General features: G+C 34.4%; 3 protein-coding genes across 6 annotated transcripts; all 3 read right to left on the reverse strand.

The window, feature by feature from the left end:
- Positions 97 to 20,508, reverse strand: LOC109354294 (autophagy-related protein 18h-like). Of its 3 annotated transcripts, none has more exons than XM_019596689.1 (9): positions 20,043 to 20,505; positions 18,681 to 19,124; positions 17,930 to 18,370; positions 17,373 to 17,618; positions 16,182 to 16,964; positions 15,912 to 16,087; positions 14,491 to 14,621; positions 13,949 to 14,278; positions 13,447 to 13,673 (listed from the first exon to the last, which is right to left on the reverse strand). In XM_019596689.1, exons 1-9 carry the CDS (start codon positions 20,205 to 20,207, stop codon positions 13,558 to 13,560), a joined length of 2,832 nt encoding a protein of 943 aa, XP_019452234.1. In that variant the 5' UTR covers positions 20,208 to 20,505; the 3' UTR covers positions 13,447 to 13,557. The 3 variants fall into 3 exon arrangements, with proteins under 3 accessions (XP_019452236.1, XP_019452234.1, XP_019452235.1); XM_019596690.1 differs by having other exon boundaries at positions 13,552 to 13,668; positions 20,043 to 20,504; XM_019596691.1 differs by lacking the exons at positions 13,447 to 13,673; positions 13,949 to 14,278; positions 14,491 to 14,621 and adding an exon at positions 97 to 217 and having other exon boundaries at positions 20,043 to 20,508.
- On the reverse strand, positions 2,465 to 6,108 carry LOC109354296 (cyclin-L1-1). Of its 2 annotated transcripts, none has more exons than XM_019596694.1 (9): positions 5,923 to 6,104; positions 4,756 to 4,917; positions 4,583 to 4,664; positions 4,337 to 4,477; positions 4,061 to 4,230; positions 3,515 to 3,785; positions 3,008 to 3,413; positions 2,881 to 2,925; positions 2,465 to 2,805 (listed from the first exon to the last, which is right to left on the reverse strand). In XM_019596694.1, the coding sequence occupies exons 2-9, from the start codon at positions 4,905 to 4,907 to the stop codon at positions 2,744 to 2,746; spliced, it is 1,329 nt and encodes a 442-aa protein (XP_019452239.1). In that variant the 5' UTR covers positions 4,908 to 4,917; positions 5,923 to 6,104; the 3' UTR covers positions 2,465 to 2,743. The 2 variants fall into 2 exon arrangements, with proteins under 2 accessions (XP_019452239.1, XP_019452240.1); XM_019596695.1 differs by having other exon boundaries at positions 2,512 to 2,805; positions 2,881 to 2,916; positions 5,923 to 6,108.
- On the reverse strand, positions 9,332 to 11,687 carry LOC109354297 (gibberellin receptor GID1C-like). The gene is made up of 2 exons (XM_019596696.1): positions 11,242 to 11,687; positions 9,332 to 10,770 (listed from the first exon to the last, which is right to left on the reverse strand). The coding sequence occupies exons 1-2, from the start codon at positions 11,275 to 11,277 to the stop codon at positions 9,766 to 9,768; spliced, it is 1,041 nt and encodes a 346-aa protein (XP_019452241.1). The 5' UTR covers positions 11,278 to 11,687; the 3' UTR covers positions 9,332 to 9,765.

Below are 20,828 nucleotides of genomic sequence, written 5' to 3' on the forward strand. Positions count from 1 at the left end.
GTCAAGCTGATGTGGGGGTAAAAACACCAAAGAAACATTAAAAAAAGTGAAGGACAGAAGGTTTCCTAGCTTTGTGTTTTGTTAGTAACATCTCTTTTTTTGGGTACATTGTTGAAAAGGAGCCAATCATGTTTATCTTTTTGTTCTGACACCTCTGGTCTTGTGTTTGTGGCTTGGCTTATTCACACCATGTCTTGTTCAGTTGCTGACAATAACTCTGGAGAAAAATCAAATGTTTCAAGATAACATGGAATGGTGGTTTGGCATGACTTGAATAGTTGTCTTGTTCAAACATGCAGATATGGGTGGTCTTTCCCTTGTTGATGTCACATTTAGTTTGATATCATTTTTTCTTCTTTAGTGTACGATGTTTCATCTACACGTAACTGACATGTACATGCAGTTTCCCACTTTTGCAAGCAATGTTTATTCACCAGGCTTGAGTCCATCTATCAGTTTATTGAGTTTTTGACGGATGATATTTTTTACATGGTTATGTTACATTTTCTTTGGAAATGTTATGAAAATAAAGGCAAAACTGAGACCTAAGGAACTAAATGATTATGGCATCAGCTAACAAGTTACCAAGCTCATGCAGAATTGTTTCAACCTATGAATCATAGATACGGATACGTGTATCAGATATGATACGTGTCCGATACATCGACACACATTTTTTCTAAAATGTAGGATACGATACGTTCAGAGATACGCGTATAAATTAATAAAAAATACATAAAATATGATAAAATTATAAGTGTAAATCAAAATATTATCTCCTACCCTCTTTCTTCTCTTCTATGTTAAGAAATAAAGGTAAGCCCTTTATTTATCTTTTCTATTAATACTCACACATCCTCTTCTCTTTATAAACATATTAAGCGAAAAGAAACTAAGAAGTAAGAAAGGTAAGCATTTTTCTGTTTACTCTTCACAACATACCTATGGCGGTAGAGGTAGTAACACTAAGCACCGGCTGGCGATGTTATGGATCGGAAAGTACCAGCTATTCGAGGGTCAATGTGGTGTGATGGTAAGTTGGTATGATGTGGCCTTTAAATAAGTGAGTGTTTATTAAAAACAAATCTATCTTATATAAAAATGAATCTATATATCCTATATTTTGTATTGAAATCGAATCTGATACGTGTCTTGATATTTATTTTATTTTTTTTATTTTTGGATACTCTATGAACACGTATCCTTCGCGAATCTGAGCGTATCCGTGTCGGATACGTGTCGGACACCGACACACACAGGTATTTGGCAAATCCGTGCTTCATAGGTTTCAACTATAGAAAAAGACGAGATAAAAGCTTCCTTCTTAGTTGAAAAATATATTTAAGTTAAAAATTTAATAATGAAGTATTTTTTTGACCGATGATAATTAATGACACATGGAATGAATTTTTTGAGAAGATGTCATCCCAAATTTCCATCCCTCAAGGTGTTAAAGAAAATGACCTTCCATTCAAGCTTCAACAATATTTAGCTAGCAAAAATGACACGTCCAGGTTTGTTAAGGAGGTCCACCTTCCATGATGAAAATAACTGTAGAGGGTCCCTTGTCTAAAGCGCCTCTATAATGAGGAAGTGAAGATGCAGTACATGATGAGCTTGATGTTTATCTCACGAAAACCAATTTCAGTCAAAAACATTTTAAGAAGCCATAGACCATAGTGAACATTGTTTTATGCCTTTTTTGAAATATATTGTATGGCAATGACTACATTTATTATTTACCCATATAGTAAAGGATTTCCTAAAGGATAATGACATTTTGTGATAAGTTTGCATAGCACATTACAAAAGCTAATTGGCCAAAATTCCTTGAAGGTGCTTGATAATCAACCTAGAGAATGAAACAAATCAAATACCATAGTTGTAGGATCAAAACGGCCAAACACAAAAGCATTCCTTTCGAACTTCCATACATCATCGTACAAATTTGTTTGAAGAAAATGACTTGAAATCAATCTGGCCCAGGCACCTGATAGTTACAAGTGGAGAAAGAACGAAAGCTCATCATTTGTGAGCGCTTTGTCATGAGGTTTAGCAAAAGGAGGTCTACTTGAATTTTTAAGATTGTTTTCACAATGGGATTGAAAGTGAACATAACAATTGACACTCCATTTTTTTGTTTTATTTTTTACAATGGAAAGGATCTTAACAGTTGTCATCCTCCAAAAACTTTTATAATGAAGAGTATTTATTACCAAAGAAATCACAGCTTAATCTAGGTCACTTTTCATTTGGGATACAATGTAAGCTTTCCTGTTCCTGTTTTCCTTATATTTCCTGGTTCATTGTTAAGTTGGTGCAGCCTTTCTATGGTAAAATACTGATTCAAACACATGGGTATATGGCTCTGCTAGTAGAATCATAATTAATAGATTATTCCTTTTATTTCTCTTGGTATCCGTTCACTCAGGATTATTTTATATGGTTGTTCATTTATTATATTATTTCTTGCTATATGATGAAAAAGAAGATTAATCATACTAACAAAATCAAAGGCTGAATTAGTTAATACAGGACCTGTTCTGATCGTTTCTGCAGAAATGTAACATAACTTGATCCTAAAATCTGTAAAAACAAACTTAAATGTTATGGTAGAGCAAAAAATAAACAAGAAAGACTTTGCTAAGTTGTTTAAATTTTTAACAGCCCTTCCCTCGATATCACAATTCACAAGTGTTGCGGACAACAACACGGCACATCTTTGAAGCTCTTGTAAGCGACATTAATGATGTCTGGATCGATCTTTCTCCCTTGACGAGTAAGAGGAACCATGGTAGTCACGATCTGAAAGCAGAATGTGTTAGAAGATAGATTGCCAAAAGGAAAAGAAATTTCAAACTTATGAAGAAAGATTCATACCACGCGATGAATGATGTCTTGACTTGTCCGAATGCCCTGAATGCCCTGCATCAAATACAAAAAAGTTGTCTTTCACACAAGATACACAATAAGATATACTAAACAAACAAGGAATCTATAAAAATACCTGAATCCTTTGCTCTCTCCCTAGAACGGTGACTGTGATCCTTGAGTTTGTCCCTTTCGAGCTCCTCTCTTTCACGTTCCTTGTCTGAATCTCTTCCCCTATCACGATCCCTGGATTTCCGATCCCTATCCCTGTCTCTTTCCCCGTCCCTGTCCCTATCCCTCCGTGTCTCGCCACTGGCTTCCATTCTACGGTCAGACTTGGACTTGGGCACTGATTCATCTCTTGCTTCTCCCTCTGGGACCATGCTTTTGGATTCATCATCTGACCTCTTAGAATCTTTACGCCTATCCATGTTTAGCTTTACTAATGCACCCTTACCACCACTTTCATTATTAGCTTCTCCCATAGCTCCCTTTGACACTGAGGTATCACTATCAGCTGGGGGACTACTTTGTGGAACATCCTACAGATTGGCAGTGATTTAAATCATAGATCAGATCAAAGCCTTTTAGTTGACAGCAGATAATAAAGGTTTACAAAATAAATAGGAAAAAAAGTGGTCACCTTTGGTGTCGACTGAGACTTCGTTTCTGATGATTTGTTGTAGAATGTAAAATCCCCATCCTTGCAGACCGGTATATATCCAGCCTTAGGAAGGCTATAAAGGTGAGCCAGAACCCTGCAAACTTCATCAATACCGGACTTTTCTGCATCAAATGCCTTCCACCATGGTGGGTTCTCAGGAAGAGGTACCTGGAATCTACGAGCAGCAGCATATACAACTCCACATGCCACAACTTCACTCTTGAAGCGGACACACAATGTGGTACGCAAACTGCATCAAAAAAGAATAAGCGGAGAATAAAACTATGAAACAGCTAGCATAAGATTCTAATAAAAGATGTAGAATACAGACAGTACAATGGAAGTGGAGTAATTGAATGAGTGAACAGATATTATATTCTATTCTAATTCTAATTGAATGAGTGAACAGATGTAGAATGTAGAGTAAAAAATCATGGATTCATGGTGTACAGACAGTACATTGGAAGTGGAGCATTTGTAAATATACACGGCAGCACAAGAATAATAATATTTGCAATTATGTACCTGTCATTAGCCAGATTCCAAGCTTCTTGCCTCAATTCTGGAGGTGTTTCAAGAGTAGCAAGGTAATTAGATATGAACTTATGAGGATGTTCGACATGACAAATGAATCCCATTTCTTTCAAAATATGTCTCTCTGTTCTGCTCAGCTCTGTTTTCAAATCAACATATTTCTGCTCATAGAAAAGAAACCATAAATATTCAAATAACAATGTCTATGTCTGTATATGTGTATATTAAAGACACTGAGAGAAAGGGTGAGTGAGAAGCATTTCTGACCTTGGAATACAAGTCTAAATGCTCCATGGGCAAGTTCTCCCTCCTGCATTCCATTCTATGAAAAACAATTATAACTTGTCTGGCTTTTCTAGTGCTCTCCTCCAGTTTTGAAGCAAGCCATACACAGCTTGCTGCAACTTTCTGCACAAAATAAAAAGGTATGCTGTGAGCATTTTGATTAATGAAGCACGGAGAGAGAGAGAGAGAACAGCAAATAATATTTACTACACGAGAATGCATTATTACCTTCACATTGAACCGTGCAAATGACTTCTTACAATAAAAGCGATGAAATAGAACCTGCCCAGTGGCCATGACAGCTTGGGGTCTGCCAGACAATTAAGGTAACAATCTAAACCAAATTCAGAAATCAACCAATATGCACAATATTAAAATAAATAAATAGATAAAAAGCTTACAGTCGAAGCAAAATGCCACTTTCTTGGATGAGATCACAGCCATAGATTCTGAGAGTGGTCTCGGTGGCTTCGTCTATGCCATCTTTTCTGGAGGGTGAATTCTTTAGCTGCTCATCTGTGAGGTAAAATGTGTCAATTGCTGTGTAGATCATCCCCTTTTATCTGCAACAACCGTAACATAATCATTCTCAATCAACAAAGTTCCCAAGTTCAAATATTAACTTATAAACTCACCTTCACCCTTGTATCCAACTAACTAGCACAGATTTGAGACAATTCTACAACCAATTAGAAGCAATACAATATCTCAAGCAAAATACAAATTGATAACTAGTTTTCACCTGTACCTTGTTAGTTGTCAAACAGAATATGAAGAGGAGGTTGGTAAATAACCTTAACCTTAATCTTTCCCACAGCCAAGAATTAAATATCACTAAAAAGGAGTTTTAATTATGAAACCAATCCTTTAACTTATTTCCCATTCTGTTTAACGCACAACTAAACCCGATTCTTGTCCTATTTGCATCAAGGCCCCACTTTTCTATCAATAAAAGGGAGGCCCAATGCACGAGGCTCCCACATAGTGGAATATGGGGAGGGTAGATGTACATAGTCTTACCCCTGCAAGCAAAGAGACTGTTTCCAGGATTTGAACCTGTTATGTCATCATCACTAAACGACAACAATTGCGCCAAGCTCACCCTCTTCCCTCTTTTCTATCAATACAATATTTAATTCAATGATTAATTCAACACTATTTCCTACCCTTCACCATGTTCCTCCCTGGTATGCAAATGCATTAATGCTAATTTTCCGAAACTTGTTAAACACCCCGAAGAGATAAACAGGGTAGTAGAACAAGGGGCAATTTTCTTCTAGTACTAAAAGCAACAACAACATATAGAGTCCTAGACAGCGAAAAACATAACATCAAGCAGAAACTATGTTCGAAAGAAACTCAGTTCAGGAGAAAATTCCAAATAAAAAAAAAGCAATTCCACACAAATCTGAAAAGTCCAATAGAAAAACCCTTTTCTTTTGCAGAGGCATAAATTACAATAAATAAATAAAAAAACAAAGGGGAAATCCACACATCCCAGCAAAAAATATAAAACAGAATCATGAATCTAGAGAATAAGAAGAAAAGAGAGATTTCTAACCACCTACCTTGAGAAGCGTCGATCTCTAGCGGAGATAGGACAGGAAATAGGCGCGCCCTGAATCGCGACGTGGTTTCAAAGCAACGCCGGGTAATACGGTGGCGGCGGTTGCCGGATACAGATTTGGGTGCGACGAGCGACCGGAGACTGCTCAGTTGGCTCTCTGGGTTGCTACAATGGCCTTGTTGAATGATATTGGGGTTTTTTGTGAATGAAAAAAAGCTCTCAATAATTTTAAATAAACTTATCCAACCCAGTAATAAAATTATATTTATGGATATATTATATATCTTAAATTTCGTAAATAATATCTTTGTTATGTTAGAATAGTAAATCTAAATAAAAGATTAAAATAAAATATGTCTGATGTGGCTTTCAAAAAATCTTAACTTACACTTCTATATTATATTTATTTATATTTATATCTATACTTACTATTAATAAAGGGAAAACACAAAATAACTACTCATCATGGTGTAATTTGTGTTTTCTTATTTTGCCCTCAATATCTTTTTATTTGTACCAAAAAACCATATAATATTATTTTCTTATTTTATTTTTATTATCTTCTTATTTTAAAAGTGTATTTAAAAATTGAATATTATACCAATTGAATAAACTCAACCGTAAATTTAGCGCAAAAAAATATATTTGAATTTATAAAATTTAAACTATACATTACAAACGATAGAAAAGTGGGTTGACAGGCACGACAGTGCATGTCAACACGCTAGTTATATATATAGCCAAAACATAAAATAACTATGATCATAATTCTATTTTCATATTTTGCCTTTAATATTTTTAATTTTTAAAGTAAACCTATATAATCCTAGATAATTATATACATCTCACTTTACGTTATATATTATAATAAATACAAAAAAGTGCAAGCTTTTAATTTAGGGAGGGAATTCACTTATTCTAAGAGTAAGTTTTTAAACTTATTCTACATTCTATACACTAATTCTAGATAAATCTAATGATTTGAATTAGTAAGTAAATCTAAATCATTAAATATCCTTAAAATTGATGGCTAGGATGAAAGGTAGGTTTAAATTTTTTACCAAATGGATCTCACTCTTTAATTTATCATATATATATTTATTTGGGTCATCTTATGGTTAGTTTGGGAGTTAGATTTTGGAGTGAATAAAAGACTTGAGAGCCATGAAATACATTTGTAAGATGACTCTCAAGTCTTTCATTCATTCTCCCAAAAAATAACTTTCAAACAAAACCCTTAGATATTTTCATATTTTAGTGTGGGATATCAAAATAATTAGTTAGATACGGCAAAGTAATGATATATTTTAAAGAATTTAGTGTGGATTAGTTGGAATTTTCCCGGTTTGAGTTTTTGTGTATTATTCTTTTTAAATAAAGTAGTTGAATGAGTACCCCGGTTGTTTTTTTATGCTCGTTATTAATCTACATTTTATATTTGTCGATCAATATTATATGATACTATATATTTAATTTTTATATATTCAATTTTTAGAATTAGAATGTATTTGTTGTGTTATGTGTACTTTATATTATATTTTTTTGTGTTTATGATAATATTCAAGTTAATTAATGTGTTAGTGATGGTTATTTAGGGTTAGATCTGTTTTTTTGTAAAAATTAAATAATGTTAAAGGTAAAATAGACAAAAAAATTATACCATACGTAGGTAGTTATAAGACGTTTTAACTTTATATAGTACTAGCATGTTGGCAGACACTCTCGTATCTGTGAACCCGCTTTTCTTTTGTTTGAAATGTAATTGTTTACCTAAATAATTGAATTACTTACGGTTAATTTTGTAGATGAAATTATAATTGGGGCGTAATTATTTAAATAAACTTATCATTAAATGAAATGTTTGTCAACTTGATTCTTATTTTTTAGTAAATATTATAGAGCATTGTTATTGAATATTGAAGTCGTGGGAACACACTCGAGATAAATATCATTACAAAATATTTTTTGTTCCGTAAGTAAAGAAAAAAATGTTGTGATAACAAAATTAAGAAGGAAGACACGATTAAAAAATAATATGGACATATAATAGGGATATGGGCATTAGATTAAATGGTTTTTTTGTAAAAAATAAAAAATAGACAAGGGCAAAGTAGGAAATTATAAATTACTCAATAGTGAGTGGTTACATCATATTTTGGCTTTATAATAAGTATATATATTATTATCTATATCTATATATCTATATATATACTTTTATACTATATATAAAGCCAAAACATGGTGTAACCACCATCATAGTATAATTTATTTATTCCTATTTTGCCATTCAATTTTTTTATTTAAAAAAATCATATAATCCTATAGCACATTTTCTAATAAAGACAAAAATATATATAATATAAAGTAAATAAATACAAAAAAGACATAACAAAAAATAACAAAAAAATAACAAGTTACAAAATCATTTTGATTAAAAAATTAAATATTTGAAGATTTGGTTTCATCAAAATTTGATTAAAAAATAAATTAAGGATTGTAATCTGAAAATAAGCAAAAACATGTAAACTTGTAAATGTAGCTTAGAAACATGGAAGTGTGACAACAACAAAAGCTACCAATGTTTTCTCAACAACAACTAATCAATCCCTATTTGTTCATATTGCACCTACTCACTGAGAAGGTGTCTACATTTTTTATTCAAAATAACTAATTAATCTCTCTTTGCTCTTATTAAACATTTAAAAAATCAAATTAAGAAAGAGGGGAAAAGGTAGAGAGGGACCAAGCAAAAAAAAAATGACAGTTCAATATGGGTTGCAATAGGATCTTCAGGTCAGACCATATTATGCTCATCCATCCCTAAATCCATCTTATGAATGCAAATGAATTAAAAACTTTCATTTAAATTGTTTTATTAATACAAAATATATAAGATAGGGTGTGACATTGAGGATAAGAGGTTAAATTAAATAATGATCAACACCAAGAGGAGAACACCAGGCCCTGTCATTGTGGGGTAGTACTTGAGAAAAATAGAGGCTTAAGTGGCAACACATCTCTGTGGTGGAGGAGAAAGTTTTAGCATCTTGTGCCACCAATACTAGCAAATCACTCATCCTAGCCATTTAAGGACCAAAAATTTTGTGACCACTTATTCTCATTGGCAGCCAAAAAATATCAGTAGCAGTAAATTTATTGATGATAATACTAGTGAATGAAAAATCACAGACCATGATAAAAAAATCAAACAGTAGAAAAAGAAAAATCTAAAAATTGTATACATAAACAGAAGCAAACATAATGCATGTCCTAACATTACTTAAAAAATAAAACCATTTAAATTTGCAAAGAATGTACGTGTAAAACAATAACAAAAAATAAGCTATAAAGAACAGTTGCAGCAGTGTTGAAACAAACACTTATATGAAAATAGCATAGCCTATAGTATATCCAATAAAACAGCACCACCAACGTATCATTGATACATTCTCTATCCAAGTTCCAAAATTAGTTACACATAACACTTGGCAGACAAAGACAAGCACCATTAATTGGCCATCAAGGTCACCCCTAGAAATAAAACACTTGTTTTCCTTTCCTTTTTGGCTGGAAGTCAGATTGGGAAATCAGAACTTTTGTAGTTCCCATAAACAAGGGCATAAATCCCCCTTGTCCTTAAAAAACTTCCATTTCATTATCCACAATATCATATAGCTACATGCTAGTTATACCATTCTCACAACACATATAATACCATAGAAGTACCACTACCAAATCATGGAGCAGATCAGAGTCCTCCTATAGTATAGAAACCAAAATGTCAAAAAAAGTTAAGAGGCATAACTATTCCCTACCCCCCACTAATGTATAACAAAAGTTAAGGCTATGAGCAAGAGTCATAGTGGTTCACAAAACTTTTTATCTCATCCATGACATTAAAGAAGTGCTCATTATTTGGCAAAAAGTAAAACCCAATAGTTGCCTGCTCCAAGAATAGCAATTTCACATCTTGGCCAGACTTTTGAAGCCCTTTTGCATAAGCCAACTGCCACTCATGAACAAGGTCTAAACCAGCAACTACAACAAGACTTTTAGGAAAAACAATCCCTTCAAGGTTTCTGCCTTTAGGGCCAAATGGGTTACATGCAGGGTGGTCTCTGTCTTCCCCTTCTGGAAGAAAAGCCCTCCAATACCAGTCTCTATCAGTAACCCTAACAAAATATTTCCCATCTAAAAGCTTTTCAGATTCTGTTCTTTCTTGGCCCCCAAACAATGGATTGAGCAATATATTCCCGAACACTTGAATTCCAGATTCCACAGCTCTCAAAGCAACATGATGCACAATATTCCCACCAGAACTATCCCCAGCCATAAAGATATGAACTTTCTTGTCCTTGCTCTGAAGCCAAGATCTCGAATTTACCCATTTAAGAGCTGTCCAGCCATCATCATAAGCACAAGGGTACCTGTTTTCAGGTGCACGCCTATAATTTACCGACACAACAACAGCCTTACAAAGGGGCACCAACCTACGGCACAGGGTATCGTATATGCCACTATTAGCTGAAGAATGTGCGAAGCTTCCACCATGAAAGAATATTATAACAGGAAGAACCTCAATGGATGATGCTGCAGGCTTCTCAAGATCATCAACAATGTTCACTTGTTCTCCCTCAGAAGGACGATAGATTCGAACGAGGAGATTTGATTCGCGGTCAATAACAACATCAAAGGAGAACACTCCATCAACAGGGTTGGCATTTGGTGGAACTTTCCTATCAAGAAACTCTGCTAAGTCCCGGTTGAAAGTTCCATCAGGGCGCCGGAGAAGATTGTATGACAACTTAAAATTCGAGATGAGAACCCACATGTTCAGTGGAACCACCATCTACAAACAATAGAAGCTTCATCATAAAATAGCAATAACAAATAAATAAAAAACAATTATCAGAAATACAAAATAAATTGAAAACCCCATAATATCCAAAAATTGAGTAACCACTGGTTGGAACTTCCAAAATCAACACACTTAAGTTATAAACCCCAAACACATAAAATCAAAACAACATTGAATCTGTCTAAGGTGGAACCAGTAACAATCATTGCTCTTCCATAAAAACATAAATATGCAAACTCAAAGCACAAACAGATAACTATAAATCAAAGATACAAGAGTCGTTATTTCATATTTTTATAAGGGGATTAAAAAAATAACATAAGAGATTATAGTAATTAGTATATATATATATCCAAAAACAAAGAAAAGCAATAAAGCAACACAAATTGTTACATTTATATATGTTTCTATCATTAAAATTCTAAAATAGATATAATCTAACACAGGTAGCAAAAATAATACCTTAGAATCGTTGTAGTTAGTGTTACTCTCAGCCATTGAAAAATGGTCTCTGACTACAGATCATTGTAAAGTTAACTAACACAACAAACTTCACAATAACGATTCTTGAACCATTTGAAGTTTGAAGAGATGAGTACCATAGAAACAAGTGAGAGTAGTGAAAGTGGTGAACGATAAGAGACGGTGCGCACTGTAGAAAATGCGTGGTGACAAATGCTAAAGTGTCGGAGAGGGCCAATCAGGTAAAACGGCCCAATATGAAACTGTTGCGTGGCACGCACTTTTCAATTAATGCTTTCTTTTTTCTGTTTTGTTTGTTTGTGTTTTTTGGTGTCATAAAATTATGTGTGATAAAAATGGAAAGGTGCAAAAGTAGGGGGAACAAACCTAACGGGAACGGAGGAGACAATAGAGTCCTAACTGCGGAGTAAGGAGTAGGAGTGGCACATGAAGACAAAATCCCGTTTTGGAATTCAACTTACACAATTTTTTTGTATGGTAGTTGCATGCGAGAACATTTATTATCTCATACTTTGTGTCACTCCATATCATGACTTACAATTGGTCAGAAAAATATTTAATAATTAAATTTTAACTAAAATATATTTTTTTGACCAATCACATATGCATAAGACATGAAATTATACAAAGTATGAAACAACAAATGTGTACTCTTAGTTGTATACACCTACCAATAGGGTACATGTCATTATTGTTCAATAGAGTACATGTCATTATTGATAAATGGGGTAAGATTATTCACATAATCACCAAAATGTTAATAATTTGATTTATGTGAGTGATACTTATTGAAAAGGACAGTTATATGTTCTAAAGAGATTTATTCCTTATATATTTTTGATAGTACTAAAAAAAACATATCATTATTGTCTTCTATCTACATGAGGCTTGGAGTTTGGATTAAGATTGCAAATGCATTCTAGCGTTAGATTCATTTAAATACATTCTAGCTAAATATAAAATAACATGTTTTAATTCATTTGAAATGTTAGATTTTATTTAGATCATATATAGTCCTCAAACATAATAATAACAAAATAGTATATTCACATATATTGTAGATAAATCTAATGGATTAATCAATTAAAATTAACAAAATTATAATTGAATTGTGATAGCAATTTTGTGATAGCTGGATTGGAGAGTTCAACAGATTTAATAATTAGAATTGAAAATAATTCTATTTTATTGTCTTAATTAAATAAATGGTTGAACCGCTTTAAACCGAAAAGATTATAATCCAATCGTGTTCAGTTAAACCTAAATAAACCAAAAAAGCAAATCAAACATTCACTTAATTTTTATTAAATAGTACTTTACTCTAATAGAGTGGGGATATATTACTCTAACATACTCTATTAAACTTTTTTCTTATCACGGAGGCAGTGAGTTTTAATAACGAAAAAATTAATTTTAGGAAAAAAGTGTATGGATCAACAATATAAATATTTTATATATTATCATAGCATCATATATTATTTATATTTAATTATTATTGACTTTTAAAAAAATATAAATGAATAATAAATTATATACTTACTGTATAAATCTTTACGGTAAAAGTTATATAGATATCAGACTCTTCCATCCATTTCGTATCACCAGTCAATTATACATGGCATTTCATCATGTGATTCGAAAAGTTCGACTTGCAAATTGCAATTTTAATCTTATAAGAAGTCGCTTTTTCAATAATATATGTTTTGGTGTTAACCAATGATGTCATCTTACCATCCTAACCCGTAATAAGGAACTAATCCCTTGATACATAGTTATATAGTTCTGAATAAATCTAAACTGGAAATTCCTATAGTTCTGATGATTATTTTTCTAATAAATCTAAACTCGAAATTCCCATAGTTCTGATGATTATTTTTCAGTCATTCAGTTAATTACCCAAAAACATATATTGAATCAGTTTAAATCCGTACTTGTTACTTAAATTATTACAAAAATATTAATAAAATTCATTGAGAAAATAACACTACTAGTTTGGCAATAGTAATTTCAAATCACGTGAAATCTTGGTTGATACCCCCAGAAGTTCCCCAAGATACCAAAGTAAATAATTCTGCATCAATGCGTTTATGACAGGACAGAGAACTAAGCTATCTAATAAGCATAGTTTCTTTTCTTATTCTCTTCTCTTCTCTGTTCCTTTACCCGTCTCCTTGATCTGTTCCTTTTACCTGCATGCTATCAGCTATGAAGAAAAATATATATATTATACAAACGTGTTCTGAACCCACCTAGTATTCACAAATAATTTGTAGCTATTCAATCCAATTACAACATTTACATGAAAATTTGGTCAGAAAAGTCATTTGCCTGGGAAGGAATGTTGTGAGTGAAGATCATGAAATTCCTTGAATCATTAGTCAGTTTAGCATAATTCACGGAAATCACCTGCACTTGTCAATTAACTTCCTTTACAACAATTCAAAGAGAAGGGGAAAAGCATAAAAGCAGTCATCAACATGCAACACAAGCATCCCGTAGTTTTAAGGAAAACATGAACAAAACAGGCAAGATTATGAGTAAGAAAAGGAAAACTACTGTCAATGTTTCTGTTTTTTTAATACATGTCTTCAAATGCACGACATCACATCCATGCACACATAGAAAGTAACTACAGCTTAAGCTGAATCTCAATGAAATCAAAAGGTTAACTGTTTCAGACTTGTACCTTCCTCGGAGAAGTCAAATACATCACCAGGCATGTCATCATTATCACCATCCTCGTCATCATCCGATTTCTCCCTGCCGCAGGGACTGCTACAATCCACATCAGTAGCAACTTCTGCTGCTGATTCATCACAGTCAACTGATGCTTTACAATAACCCTCTTGATAAAATTGTTCAAAGTCTGGTGAATCATGCATTGGCTCCTCAGAATGATGAGTAAGGTTCATATTCAAATCACAGCCACTAAAACTAGTATTGAAACTGTCGCTTGCTTTACCATGCTTTGAAGATTTAGCCTTCGTAGTTATAACATCGGCAAAATGTGAGGCACCTGTTGAAACATCATTTGCGTTAATAGTTTCCAGGCTTAACAGAGGTGATCCCAAAACAGAACTCCCTCTCTGTTCTTGTAATTAATCTTATTACTAGATAGCAGTCGATCAATGAAGAAAATATGCATACAAGCCTGAGAAAATAATCTAAAATAAGGGCCACTAGTAAATATCACATATGATCTCACACTGACTGAATAGCTAATCTTACCAACATCTGCCTTTTCAGTTAAACCAGGTACCATCAACTTTGAATGGCAAATTGGAGCAGAAACTGATAACTTCTCCTCAGCTCTGTGTGAATCAGATGAAGAGCTTGAGCATCTTCCCATAACAACACCTCTGCCAAAATATTTAGAAATTGTTAGAAATAAGAATGTAATGAACAGTTATTCAGTTATATTTAAGTTTCTATCAAAAGAGAAAAGAATATTAAACAACCTCCACATTTATCCTCAAAGAAATGAGACGTAATGAAAATGCCCCCTTAAAAACCACACAATATCATTGGGCAGTAAACAGAAGCAAAGAAAAGTCAAACTTCAACGTTTGAACCCTCACTGCAAACCATCTATGCGTAGACTTCATATATATGCCATGTAAATGAAAGATAAAAATACATATGAAAAATATTATAATAAAGATAGTTTCTTAATGCAAACAGGATATCTCAACCTCCATGTACTAATAACTAATTATATCATTTAAACCCAAACAACACAACTCCATTTGGAACTTAAGGGTGTGTTTGGGAGTACCATTTTGGAGGGGAGGGAAGGAAGGAGAGAGTTTAGGATAGGGATTCCCTTGTTTGGGAGTTTAGTGGAGGAGAGGGGAGTGTTTTGAAGGATTTTTCAAACCCCCTCAAACCCTCCAAATACCAAAATACCTAGTTCCCCCAAATTTGGGTGTTTTGGGAGGAAAATAAGCCAAATTACCTAACTACCCTTACTAATATTATTTTATAACATATAATGCATAATATACTATTGATTTTTTAAAAGGGGAGGGGGTAAAATAGTATTTTTGTATTACATTAACCCTCCATCCCCTCCTCTCTAAATTCCACACTCCCAAACAAGGGAGAGATTTAGTTGGAGTTGCCCTCCCTTCTCCTTCCTTTCCTCCCCCCTCTTTACCCTCTCACCCCTCTCCTTTCCTTTCCCTCCTAACTCCCAAACACACCCTAAGGGTCTATTTGTGAGTATGGTTTTTGAGTGAAAGGAAGGGAAAGGGAAGGCTTGATAGCATCTCACAAGTATATTTAATGGCTCTCCGGCTTTCCTCTTCCCTCCCTTGCCCTCCAAAGACCAACTCGCAAACAAACCTTAAGAGAAGAAATATGTCTTTAATGAAAGATACAAAATTATACAAAGCTATAGCAACAAAAGAAAGCAAGTGTGAACTTGAGAGCATATCTCAACAAGAAAACACAAGGGAAAAAAAATGCAGAATAGTAGAAAGCAATGAAGGCCAAGTGCAAACTCTAAAAGAGATGGCTCAAATAAGCGTCAGTGTAGAAAACTTGAAAACCTAGTATTGCCCCATATCTATAATTGAAAAGATCAGAGAGGATAGTCATTTGAAGACTTCTCTAATGGGCCAATGAAAAGGCAGATTAGCAATCTTTACCTGTCAGCCCAGGTAGACTGAATTCTATGGAAATTGTTAAAGAGAGGCAACAAATCCTTCTGTCTTATTTCAACCTCATTAACGGGAATGCTCTCTATTTCAATCTCTCCACTGGTACTAAGTTCACATAAACTCAGCTCTCTGGCCTCCAAAGGACTCAACACAAAGAAAGACACCTAAAAATCGAGGATGGAATAGTTTAATTGAAAGAATATATTCATGTTGAGGAAGGTGAGGAGCATGAGCATTCATAATAGAAACCACAATTACCTCAGGCTTCTGCCAAATTGGAATCCTTCCAGAACTTATTCGTACCTCTGCATTTGATAAGTGACGCTGCTCATGAAGTTTAATAGAATTATTGCTCCCCACACTATTATCTTCATAATCTGTACTCTTTAAGATCATTTCTGCAGCTCCCAGACCACCATGAGTATTCCCTAATATATGTGCCTCTTTTTCTGGCCAACCATTTCTCCTACAGGCATTCCACCATTGAAGAGGTTCAACCTTCACTTGCATATCCTCTTCTTGTAGCTTTGTTGAAGAAACTGGGGCTGCTCTTTGAGTAGTTTCACTTGGTTCTGCCACCAATGATGGTAGTAGTTTATATTGAATTAAATGACCAGAAGGGGTATAAACCAATAAGTGCTCCATAGAATATTCATTGTGTGAATCTTGAGGTATAGAATTATGAAACACAGCAGAAACAGCACCAGATGGAATAAAAACTTTCCCTGCTGCAGAAGATGCAACATTACTAACTGTATTGAGCCATCCAGCATTATTATTTTTTATTCTGCTAACTACAGAGAGAACAACGGGAGGTGGGGGTGCAGGGCAAAGTTGTTGCAGGTTTACAGTGAAATGTGGAGTGAACCACCAAGGCTGAGGTAAAATTGGCAGAAGAGCAGGCCCTTCGGTGTCTTGATTATTTATCTTAAGAACTGTCTCATCACCAAAAGGGGCGAGAACAAAAATATGGCAAGTACCCTTGGAGGAAATAATGGCAACCCACTGACTGTAATTGCTAAAACAAATATCTTGTATAACCTGCATAATATACATGATGAAGTTAAAACCTTCAGAAGTATATAAACCAAGGATTTATATTGTGTGACTGTAACACGTGATGCAACTGCATAATATTGGTTGTGATGGTCGTCGCAACCGCATTAGGACTCGGTCGTGGCTGCATCCACCCCATCAATTCACAACTGCAATTTAAAACCTTGATACAAACATAAGGATTTAATTTGACCCACTGTTCCTTACATTATCATCCAATCATATATTGCCAAATAACTTAAATAAGTTTGACTATCAAAACCACTACCTAGGAAGTCGAAGTATTGATTTGTCAAGACATCAATGGATTACAGTGTAAAACAGCTTAACAACGGATCAAATTTAGTCTCTAAAAATAAAGGACTTAAAGAAACACTGAGAATAGAAGCATACAGCTGATGTCATGCCACGATGGAGCTTGTATAGGTGAACATGAGAAGAGCTCCAATTACTTCTTTGAGAACCTGATCCATTCCTTGAACAGGATGGCATAATCCGGAATACGTTAATGTTGTTACCATGAATTGAGGCAGTAACTAAAAGTGTCCCACTTGGGTCAAAACACAAAGCAGATATTGGACTAGTGTGAGCCCTAAATTGTGCCACAACAGTTTTAGAAACAAAATCCTTGACAACAACCTGCATTAGATCAGTAATACAAGTCAACAACCATATAGAATGATTACTTTCCAGTTTCCACAGACATAAAACAGCCACTGACGATGGTGGAGTAAAGGGAAGAAACTTCTGGCAAAATACTCAGTGCTATTAACTACCTTAGAAAATCCTTCCTCTATAGCTAAGCTGAGCCAATAGATGATCTCATGCAAATTGTAATACAGAAGCCAATATTACTTTAAAAAAAGAAAATATCTAGTCAGCAGCCCAGAACATTGTAAAAGAAAATCAAATTATAACCTGTTAATTGTCACCTAAAATAGAATACTCACCACCCCAGCCATATCTGTTTCGTTAGAATTTGACATACCCCGACTAACTTTCCAGCTTGAATTTGATGATACAGGAGAACTGGGTCCATCAGGTATAAGATCTTGATAGTATTTAGACAATGTTCTGTACCCCATATCGCTAAGGTTGATAAGCCCAGAAGCCAAGTGCTTGCTAGATTCCATGGCATATCGGGCTACCAGGTTCCCACTGCTGGGTGATGTTGAAGGGCTAACAGATGGAGGAGTAAGACTCTGAGGACTTAGGCGACTAGTGTTTGAGAGCAATGGGCTGTTGGAAGCATAAGCAATCCACCGGGGGCCAAGAGACATAGGACCATAGCCAATATTAACACCAGCTACTCCGTGGCCTCCCAACTCGGGCATGGGGTAAGTGAGAATGCTGAACTTATTCTCAAGAGTAAGAGCATCAAAACAGTATATCTGCCAGCAAAATAAAAATGAAGAAAACAAATTAGCCAGGTTTTACCTGTGGGATATGGGAATAGCAGATTAAATCACTGAATATTACAGTAAATACATATCTAAAAAACACACAGTGATCCATTAGGTGATATGGAAAAAAAAAGTACTCCTCAACCTTGCAATTTCTAAATATGTCAAAGGAAATTAGTAAAACATACTCAGAATATACCGAAAACTATCAAACTAAATTTCCTCCAAGGTTTCATGTATAGTTCCAAATATAAGAGCTAAGAGCATATCGGAAAAAATAATTGAATGAAAAACTTACTTGAGTGGCAAGACCCACAGCCACTATTTGAGGACTGCATCTAACCATGAAGACAGTTGAACGGAACCTTAGAGCATGAACATAGATATGGGACCTTAATGAGTAAAATCGAACAGCTGTAGCTGAGCTTAAAATATTTTCAGTTTGAGCTTCATTTTGGCCATCTCTGACATTCTGCATTGTACCAGGGACCTTTGACTTATCACATGCAACAACTAGGAGTAAAGGATGTGATGCTCTAAATCCTTCACAGCCATCCAATTTTGCAGGGATGGGCTGCATCTGTAAAAATGAAACTGGATCGTCACGCTTTGAGACAATTTCCTCAGCATTGGAGGCATCCTCCACATCAAGAACTTGAAAGCCATTGGAATAACCAAGTAAGAGGACATGTTTGAAACAAGACTGACCAAGTTCTAGCCTGTCAAAGCCAGCCCAGAGCACCTGCATGACACCGAAAAAGAAGAGAGGTGAATAACTTCGACTCCTTGTCACAAATAAAAAGTGCACACTGAAAAGCAATCAAGAAGTATTCCATAGCACACTTCTGATCAAAAGACAAGTCCGTTGAACAAATTGCACTCGGTAATTATTTGTTAGCACCACACATGTTTCTCTCGAAGAAAGCCATGCTTCTTAGGCATGGAAAAAAGTAAAAAAAAAAAACTCTTCTGAAGTGACCTTGTAAGTAAAGTAAGCAAGGGTGTATTTACCATTGATTTGATCTAAAATGTATTAACATCTTAAAACACTAATAATCTAAGAGTGAATACGCTCTTACTCGCTCACTTTACATATAAGCTCACTTTAAAGAAGTTTTATCCTACTAACCTGTCTGTATACTCTAACCTATATTCCAGATAAACCAACTCCACAAATATAAGTATCAGCATTTGTATAACTACTCCATCGCCGAACAAAAGCAGTCTCACATTAATTCTGGTATGAAATTATGAAAAATAAATAACCAAACAAATACCACTATTTTTTCAGGGAGTTATAAAACCAATATTACTAATCAGAACATTCCATACCTCTTTACTTCATCCACACAGACACGCACAAAAAAAGGAATAAAGAAAAAATATTGGGAGTTATGCACGTAAATAATTAGTCTAATCTAAGTTAAATAATTCAGTCTAACTTTAATTTGAATGTTTTATTCAAAACATTACACAGTTAATTCCATCGAAAATGTGGGACCAGTATCTCAGCAATAAGAATACTACTCCAATAAAGTCATGGAACTAAATTTCCTCAAAAGAACGAATAACTAAAAGTCTAAAACTCATATCATGTATATTCTACTTGACATTTCTTAAAAGCACTCACAACTGAAGAACTAGAAGAGAACAAATATACCTGGTCTTTGTGTTCGTTCCCGTCACCGGAGATAGAGACAGCGACGGAGGCACCGGCGGAACGCACACCAGAGGAAGCGGTCTTAATGCAAGAAGATATAAACCTCAAAGAAGAAGGAAGGAATCCATTGTTCTGACAACCGTTTTCCTTGCCCTGCCTCTTCATAATAATCGATGAAGCGGTTTTCTACCGGCCACCGGTGAGTCACCGGAAAATCCGTCACCGCCGACGAGAGTCATTACACGTGGGAGCCATTTTAGGGATACAAAATTTGGGAGGGAAATTAAGTTAAAGAGAAAGTTGAGGGATCAAATTCTTAGAAGGTAGGAAGGTTGAGGAATATAAAAAGTGAGACACTACATGTTGTTTACGAAACCACAAGGCAACAAGAATATCTTAAACAAGATGCTGATCCAGATTAATATATTATCTATTCCCTTTGCAATTTGTACTTGTTTACCAAGCAAAATCAATCATTGAGTTGTACTTATATGTATTTTGTACCACTTGAAGGTAGTTGATTATATTCATAAGAAATGCGAAATAAGCAAGTACTTCATTACTTTATACAATTTCATTACATTAAAGTATTTCATGGTACCAACAACTAATACAATCATAACATGTGTCCTATCTTTCTAATGTTTATAAATATTTTTATAAAAAGTGATTAAATGTGACAAATGTCATGATTACGATAGTTGAAAAAGATAAATTATCTTTTTATACAGAAGATATTTTATTATTGTTGATATATGCCTCTGGATATTATTTACAAAACATAAT

Source organism: Lupinus angustifolius, chromosome LG08, assembly GCF_001865875.1.
Source record: "Lupinus angustifolius cultivar Tanjil chromosome LG08, LupAngTanjil_v1.0, whole genome shotgun sequence".
Taxonomy (NCBI): domain Eukaryota; kingdom Viridiplantae; phylum Streptophyta; class Magnoliopsida; order Fabales; family Fabaceae; genus Lupinus; species Lupinus angustifolius.